Source organism: Salvia splendens, chromosome 19, assembly GCF_004379255.2.
Source record: "Salvia splendens isolate huo1 chromosome 19, SspV2, whole genome shotgun sequence".
In the NCBI taxonomy this organism is placed as follows: Eukaryota; Viridiplantae; Streptophyta; class Magnoliopsida; order Lamiales; family Lamiaceae; genus Salvia; species Salvia splendens.
Genome location: NC_056050.1, coordinates 14,047,573 through 14,056,126, shown reverse-complemented (window position 1 = coordinate 14,056,126; position 8,554 = coordinate 14,047,573). Strand labels below are relative to the sequence as shown.

At 38.4% G+C, this 8,554-nt stretch overlaps 1 protein-coding gene across 9 annotated transcripts; it reads right to left on the bottom strand.

Moving 5' to 3' along the window:
- Positions 1–5,214: 5,214 nt before the first annotated feature.
- On the bottom strand, positions 5,215–8,554 carry LOC121780370 (GDSL esterase/lipase At5g62930-like). Of its 9 annotated transcripts, none has more exons than XR_006046006.1 (6): positions 8,321–8,421; positions 8,191–8,231; positions 6,313–7,751; positions 6,045–6,209; positions 5,828–5,920; positions 5,215–5,689 (listed from the first exon to the last, which is right to left on the bottom strand). XR_006046006.1 is itself a non-coding variant. In XM_042177961.1 (4 exons), the coding sequence occupies exons 1-3, from the start codon at positions 8,417–8,419 to the stop codon at positions 7,632–7,634; spliced, it is 297 nt and encodes a 98-aa protein (XP_042033895.1). In that variant the 5' UTR covers positions 8,420–8,554; the 3' UTR covers positions 6,486–6,545; positions 7,609–7,631. The 9 variants fall into 9 exon arrangements, 3 of the variants coding, with proteins under 3 accessions (XP_042033895.1, XP_042033893.1, XP_042033894.1); XR_006046008.1 differs by having other exon boundaries at positions 5,215–5,573; XR_006046002.1 differs by having other exon boundaries at positions 5,828–6,209; positions 7,609–7,751; positions 8,321–8,554.

The following is an 8,554-nucleotide window of genomic DNA, read 5'->3' as shown; positions in this document are numbered from 1 at the left end:
GAGAATGATGTTTATCGTTTGTCATTTAACAAGCAAGACCAATTTAGATTTGGTAGTAGTAATTGGGATGCATGGGTTGATGAATATGCCAATGCACATTTGGTTCAATATAATTGTGTACTTATTGTTGGAAACAATACTGTACAAATTATTTGAACGTGTTGTTATAAACAACAAAGATCACGAGGTGATCGCAATGGTCTCCGACGTGGACCATGGTAATAATCCAAATGAATGGTTTGTTGATACGGGTGCCACATGTCATGTGTGCTCAGAGAGAAGCGTTTTTTCTACTTACAAACCTGTTGGAGGTAGAAAAGTACGTATGGGAAACCAAGCCTCTTCCGAGGTGGTTGGTGTGGGTAATGTGTTCCTAAAATTAGGATCCGGAAAGGTTCTTACCCTCAAGGATGTGCTGCATGTCCCAGACATCCGAAATAATTTGGTGTCAGGCTCACTTCTAGTAAATCATGGATTTTCACTAGAATTTGAGTGTGAAAAGGTTATATTGACCAAGTATGAAAAGTTCATAGGTGAAGGTCACCTAGTGAATGGGCTTTTTGAGCTGAATGTTACGGTCATTCACCGTGGAAAAGGATTAAGAAATAAGGAAGATGACACATCCTCCTATTTGCTTGAGTGCTCTGATTTATGGCATAAAAGATTGGGACATGTAAATCTAAATGCTATAAAAAGATTAGTAAATCTTAATTTACTAAAAGTAGATAAGTTTAACTCACAAGAAAAATGTGAAGTCTGTGTTGAAGCAAAAATGACCAAGCTACCGTTTCACTCGGTAGAACGGAGCACAAAACCTCTAGAGTTAATCCATACAGACGTATGTGATTTAAAATTTGTGCAAACTAGAGGTGGTAAAAAGTACTTCATCACATTTATAGATGATTGCACAAGGTATTGTTACCTTTACTTATTAAGGAGTAAAGATGAGGCAATTGAAGCGTTTAAAGACTTCAAAAATGAAGCCGAAAATCAACTTAATTGTCGAATTAAGTGTGTTCGAAGTGATAGAGGTGGTGAGTATGTAGCCCCGTTTGCAGAATTATGTCATGCAAGTGGTATAATTCACCAAACAACGGCTCCATATTCTCCCCAGTCAAATGGAGTTGCTGAACGAAAAAATCGAACACTTAAAGAGATGATGAATGCTCTGTTGATTAATTCTGGTTTATCCCAAAACATGTGGGGGGAGGCTGTGTTAACAGCGAATCATATCCTGAATAAAATTCCACTAAAAAATAGGGATGTGACTCCTTATGAGTTGTGGAAAGGGAAGAAACCTTCATATTCATACCTCAAAGTGTGGGGGTGTTTAGCGAAGGTAGAAGTGCCACCTCCGAAACAAGTTGCAATAGGGCCTAAAACAGTCGATTGCATCTTTATTGGCCATGCACTTAATAGTAGTGCCTATCGTTTCCTAGTCCATAGGTCAGCTGTGCCTGGCGTGGCTGAAGGAACAACGATTGAGTCAAGGAATGCTATATTCTTTGAGAATGTATACCCTTGCAAGAGGCAAGAGGATTGTTCTAGTGAAAGAATGATGGATGAATCCACTAAATCTGATCCTCCAAAAAGGACGAGGTCAAGTCCTGAGGATGTTGAACCAAGACGTGGTAAAAGAGTTAAAGTTGCTAAAACATTTGGTCCTGACTTCATAACTTTTATGTTGGATGACGAACCAAAGTCATTGGCGGAAGCTCTGTCTGGCCCAGACGCGGCGTGGTGGCAAGAAGCTATCAACAGTGAAATTGAATCCATCATGAGAAATAACACTTGGGTGTTAGTAGACTTGCCTGAAGGCTGTAAGCCTTTAGGGTGCAAGTGGATTCTGAAAAGGAAATATAAGCCCGATGGTACTATAGATAAGTACAAAGCTCGCCTAGTTGTCCAAGGCTTTAAGCAGAAAGAAGGGCATGACTTTTTTGATACCTATTCACCTGTTACGAGAATCACTTCCATTCGGGTGCTTCTTGCGATTGCTGCTTTGCACAATCTTGAGATTCACCAAATGGATGTGAAAACTGCGTTTCTGAATGGTGATCTGGAAGAAGAAATATATATGGAACAACCCGAAGGGTTTGTTGTGCCTGGGCAAGAGCGTAAAGTATGCAAACTGGTAAAGTCATTATATGGGTTGAAGCAAGCACCATTACAATGGCATTTGAAATTTGACAACGTGATGTTGGCAAATGGATTCACTATCAATGAGTGCGATAAGTGTGTTTACATTAAGAACACAGATAACGGTTTTGTTATTGTGTGTCTGTATGTTGATGATATGTTGATAATGGGCAGCAATAGTGCCATTATTAACGAGACAAAAAACATGTTGAAAAGAAATTTCGATATGAAAGATATGGGTCTAGCTGATGTGATTCTTGGAATCAAAATATTGAGGACTAATGAGGGAATTGCCTTAACGCAATCTCATTATGTTGAGAAAATGCTTAAGAAATTCAACTCGTTTGATTGTAAGCCAGCAAAGACTCCTTTGGAGCTCAATGTCCATCTGAGCAAGAATATGGGTGATTCTGTTTCTCAAGAAGAGTATGCAAAGGTCATAGGAAGTTTGATGTTTATCACAAACTGTACTCGACCTGATCTTGCTTGTCCTGTAAACAAGTTGAGCCGATTTACGAGCAACCCAAGTAAGGAACATTGGAAAGCTCTGTGTAGAGTTTTGAGATACTTGAAGTATACTCTTAACTTTGGGTTGCATTACACAAGATATCCCCAAATACTTGAAGGGTACTGTGATGCAAATTGGATCTCTGATTCAAAAGACTCATTTTCTACAAGTGGGTATGTGTTCACTGTGGGGGGTGGTGCTGTCTCGTGGAAATCAACGAAACAGACGTGTATTGCTCGTTCCACCATGGAATCTGAGTTTATCGCTTTGGATAAAGCAGGGGAAGAAGCCGAGTGGCTTAGAAACTTCCTAGAAGATATTCCAAGTTGGAAGAAGCCAGTGCCGACAGTAGTGATACACTGTGATAGCCCAGCAGCTATAGGTAGAGCACACAGTGGCTTATACAATGGTAAGTCTCGACATATTCGTCGGCGACATAATACCGTCAGACAATTGATCACTAGTGGTGTTATCACAGTTGACTATGTAAGGTCAGTGGATAACTTAGCGGATCCGTTAACAAAAGGTTTAAACCGTGATCAAATGCATAAATTGCTAAAAGGAATGGGACTGAAAACCACATCTTAAAAGATAAGTATAGTGGTAACCCAACCATACGATTGGAGATCCCATGGGATTGGTTCAATGGGAAAACGAAGCTATACAAATCTAGCTGTAACACTTAGAAGATTTTTAATCTTCGCCCATTCTTTAGAAAGCTTTGAGTGTTGTAACCTGCAGGTGGTAAGAGGTTAAGTCTTTTGACTTTTAATGATTCTTGAAATCTCAAGGAGATGCAGTATGACAGGATACTCATGAAAGAATCACCTATATAAGTGAGAAGTGAGGCCGCTTCGTGTGTGTGAGTCACTTATGAATTCCAAAGAGGTGTTCCACGGCCGAAACGGACACAAACGTGAGAACTGATGGAGTTGAGACAATATTGTGTTGATGCTATTGACTAGGCATACACCAAGGAGGAATAGTTCAAGGCATCGCGTCCACTAGTCCGCCGGTATGTCCGATAGTGTTGACTATGGAAGGTTCAAAACCACAAGTTACCTCTCCAAATACAGTATCGTTTCCTGAGAACTGAGCAAAAGAGTCTGCATACATGCATTTGTGTCTGGTGTTGGTTTGAGCTTGCAGCGCTCTAACCAATGTGGGGGATTGTAGGAAAAACATGTGGGAAATTAGAAAGGACTCAAAACCTTTCCTTTTCCTAAGTCTTTTGGCTTTTCAACCTCCAAGTGTTTATGAGGTGCCTTAAACCCGAGACCTCTCGTGTGGCCACTCCAAGCCTATAAATAGGCTTGTTTTGAGAGATGGAAGACACACAACACAACCTACAATCCTTTTCTCTTCTCTCGTAGCTCAAGCACTCTAGTTCGCATCTTAGGAGCATCGCATTGCTCGGTTCTCGCCTCCAATTCAAGTTCGCCGGAGCCTACGAGTTTGAGGTGCTTCAACTCGATAGGAGGAAAGTCGTTTCATCTTTGGGGACATTACGCCAATCCGTGAGCACTAGCCAGGGCGTATTTCGTCTTGCGGAGAGAGGGATACCTCGACTCGACTTGAAGAATACTATAGTTTGCATCTCTTTACTTTCGTTGTAATTTATATTATTATATTTACCTTCCAGTTTTGTTCTTTTGTAATAGCAAGAGTTTTCCCGTGTAAAGGCTACAATATTTCCAACACAGTTTTCATGGCAGCGGATTCATGTAGCCAAAATTATTCACAAGCTAGCTATCTAAAGCTAGTAAAATTTCTGACTAGCCGGAAACCCAAGAGATTTGGGTACACCTACTAAATTATGCTTAAATATTAAGAAAAATGAGTGAAAAAAAGTTACCGATGTGTGAGTCCCATTTGTATAAATGTGAGTGGAATGTGGGGCCTAAAAATGAACCGAGACTTCTATCCCCGTACAGACAAAAATGAAAAACAGAACTCTTAATCGCAAACGGAAGGAATAGTACAGTAAAACTCTAAATTTTATATAATTATGATAATTTAATCTATTAATTAATAAATTGGTAAGTTTTGTATTGAGCATAATCTACTATTAATTTGATCATTAAAAGCTTTTAATATTCATATAGGGTTTCTCACATAATTGTAAGAACATTTATAAGGGGAAAAGTAAATTGAGAAGGTATATTTCTTATTTATATTCTTAAAAAGGTAACTATACTTTCTGAAAAAAATAACAAACTCCAAGAGAAGAAGCTAAATTAAAAGGCAAACACAAAAACTATCCCCTCCATTTCACAAGAGTATACATTTTTTTTCCTTTTTAGTCCGTCCCACAAAAGTATGCATTCTTTCTTTTTTAGTTCATCTCACAAGAATATGTCATTTCCTTTTTAGTTCGTCTCACAAGAGTATGTTATTTCTAATTTTAAAAACTATTTTCTATATTAAAATGAGACTCATTCTCCACTAACAGTATTTTTTTAATAATTTTTTCTTTTCATCTCTCTCTTACTTTACTAATTGTGTACTAAAATATGTCCTATCAAAAGTGCATACTCTTGTGGGACAAGAGAGTATATAACTTGATAGAATGAAAAATTTGAAGTAAGTTCTATAACTTAGTTGATATGTCTAGAGTTGATGTTGACTGTTATGAGTAATTTCATGACATCTTTGGGATCTATGGAGAATTATGAAATTATGTTGAACATATCTTCACTCTATGTCGTTCAGCAGTGATGGTTCCGAGTGCCAAAAGATACATAGAGTTGAGGTATAATGAGATGCACAAAAGGTTTCAAGTAAACAGGTAGAGTATGGGAGATGTATATCGTTGATGAATCAGGGTGTTGGTGAAACGTTTTCCGGTAGTGGCAGAAACCGGCAGCCTTCAGTTTGTGGTAGCCAGGTCTGCGATTCCTTTGGCATCTGCTTCAGCATCAAGCGACTATACAACAATAAAATAGTGGTATGTTTATTGATTACCCATTGTTTGTAAATAACTCCTTCAAACTTCATTGACAAAATCTGTTCTCATCAAGCATTGATAGCCTCCCAAATTTACTGAGAGAGAGCAAAAAAGGAATTTACTGGGCTCAAATATTGTCATGGTGTATAACAGAAAATCTGTGCATTCGTTATAATAAAAAAAAATTCAAATTTGCTGCAACGAACAAGATTAAATCATCACGCGGCGCACACCTGAGCGAAGGAACTTGCAGGGTTTTCTTCATCAATTTCTGAATGTTGGGGGAAATCATATGGCAGGTCTGAGAAGCCTGCTTCATCAAGAATCTTGACCAGTTCCCCAAAAACCACATTCTCACTCAGAGAATCCCCAGCTTGTTGTAAGAACATAATATACAGTTTTTGACTATTAGATAAACGTGCTCTAAATGGAATTGATTCGATAACTAACCTCAAGAATGTTCTCTGCCAACCATTGGTTTCTTGCATCTTGGACCACAGATTGATTGAAGGAAGACCAAGTTCTTTGGCTATAGCAACACACTGCTCGGCATATGTCCCAGTTACTTCATTTGTCCTATCAGCCACTTTCGACGCCTTATCATCATACATGGACCTAATTTCACATACAAGTAAAAGGATAACCCTTGTAAGATCAAACATATATATACCTAAATTGAGAATTAAAAAAGCACTAAAAAGCCAAAAAATAGTTATACCTGGCATATTCTCGACGACCGTCCAGATCAATAGGAGGTGGAGTTATAAGCACAACCAGTGTTGTTAGGGTCGCGGGGCGCCCCGGGGCGATGAGGGGGGACCCCGGGTCGCGGGGCGATGGGGCGACGGGGCGAGAGACCCACGAATCGGGGCGCCAGAATAGCCGAATGAAAATTATATTTGTGTCTCTTTTATAAGTTTGTTGCTTGAATGTTTATCACATCAAATAAATCTACATGCATCATTACTCCATATTAAAAAGAGAAGATTAGACGAAAAAATATAAATTTTAAACAACATAACTAAATAACTAAATTTTATTATAAAAAATCATCAAAGTTCCAAAAAAAGTTGCAAAATATAAAATAATAAGTAAATAGTATGTGTAGGATTTTATTATCTTATCATTCAAGATAATTTGGATTTAAATTTTTTTATTTTTTGTTTGATGTATTAGATCAGGACAATTTTTATAAAGAGGATATAATTTGTGTGTCAAGTTATATCTATGATGAGCCTCAAATTAACTATAGTATTAAAATATTTAGTTATCTTTTATTTAATCATTTCATTTTAATAGAATTAAAAAATTTTATTTAATCATTTCATTTTAATAGAATTAAAAAATTGAAGAGAAGAAGTAACCTATGACATATTTCATTTTAATAGAATTAAAAAATTGATAAGGCCACGTGCATTGCTTACTACTATTCAACTAAGTGGCGAATTTATTTCATGAGAAGGCCACGTGCAATAGCTCACTTCCCAAAGCATACCTACCCCTCTTCTCCCCTTCCATTAACACAAATTCTGCAATTCCCAATTTAAACCTAAAAATGGAGCACCCATTTTCCCGACGACCACCACGAATCGGGGCGACCCAGACGACCCAGGCGCTCCACGGCGACCCAGACGACCCAGGCGCGCCCCACCGTCGCTCCACGGATCTCGCACGACCCCACCGCATTGGGGCGATGTCGGTCTCGACCCTTGCGACCCGCGACCCAAGCGCGCTCGGGGCGCGATTTTAACAACACTGAGCACAACAAGCGTTTTGGGGGAACAATTCTACAATTTTAATCTAAAACCATTTAAAATGCTATAGCAAAAGATGATTGGACCAGTCTAACACTTGTGGAATCACTGAAGAGTTGCACAATCAGTTCTCTATGTGAATCTTAGTTCAGTAAGCTATTGATACTCTTCACTGTATTTGACTTCCAAAGGAATCATTTCATGAAATTCTATCTAAACAGAAGGTTGCCAATACGAAGCACAGAAGGTAGGAAAAATACCCTGATTTGCTGAACCATTTTTCTCAAGTTTTCCTTGTTTCTTCCAAAGGTACATGCTGCCTTTTTCCAGTGCCCTCCAAAAGAGCAGCATCATTAGCCCCGAAAAAAATAGTAACCGCTGCAGGAGAAGGCGCTTCAGATACCTACGTGTGATTACAGAAAATATATCAATGATTCAACAAAGTGCAAGACAATATGAGAGCCAGCTCCAACTGCAGTCACTTGCAAACATAATATTTCTAAGCTTGAGCTATTTCGAACACGGATCTTTCGATTAATCTGTTGAATTCCACCCAAAAAATATCGAATGATGGAGAAAAGGATTCATATTAGTGCCACTTTCAAATCAGACAAAAAGGCAGTATAGCTAGAATCTAATCTGCAATTCTTCATGATAAATTATGTATAGAAGCTAACAATCATTCAACAAAACCATTCAGCTGATGCTAAAAGGCGATCAAGAAACAGATCGAATAACTTAACAAACAATCAAATGAAGGCAATATCGATTAAAGAAAAATAAGTTTTCAAGAATAAACATTTACCAGAGGGAAGAGGTGATTCAACAAGAAGAGAGCCCACCTAGTGTTATAGCCGCCATAGCCGCGAAGGACTACATCAACCTGTTGTTTTCAAAGGGGCAATTCATCAAACAGTTTATATGTATCACGCCCACGTCAATATAGATAGACGAACAGTAGAAAGATTGAACCTTTCTTGAGTATGTATCAGCGACAGAAGCACCCCAACCCCCTGATCTGAAAGATTGCTGCGTAATGGAGTCTCCAAACAACACTATTTGAGGCCTCATTCTTACTTGACTTCTCTTCCCCGCCGTTAAGTTATGCAAACAACTTCTCTCTACTCTCTTCCTTAACCTATTTAAGCCCGATGCAAATTAATGGCATTAATCTGTGTTCTTTTCAATTGCCATTTGTTATAAATT

Coding starts and splice junctions, on each gene's coding strand:
- LOC121780370 (XM_042177959.1), bottom strand. CDS start 8,419: ATGAGGCCTCAAATAGTGTTGTTTGGAGACTCCATTACGCAGCAATCT. Junction 7,727..8,153: donor TGAATCACCTCTTCCCTCTG/GTAAATGTTTAT, acceptor CTTCTCCTGCAG/CGGTTACTATTTTTTTCGGG. Junction 6,546..7,608: donor AAATGGTTCAGCAAATCAGG/GTATTTTTCCTA, acceptor TGATGCATGTAG/ATTTATTTGATGTGATAAAC.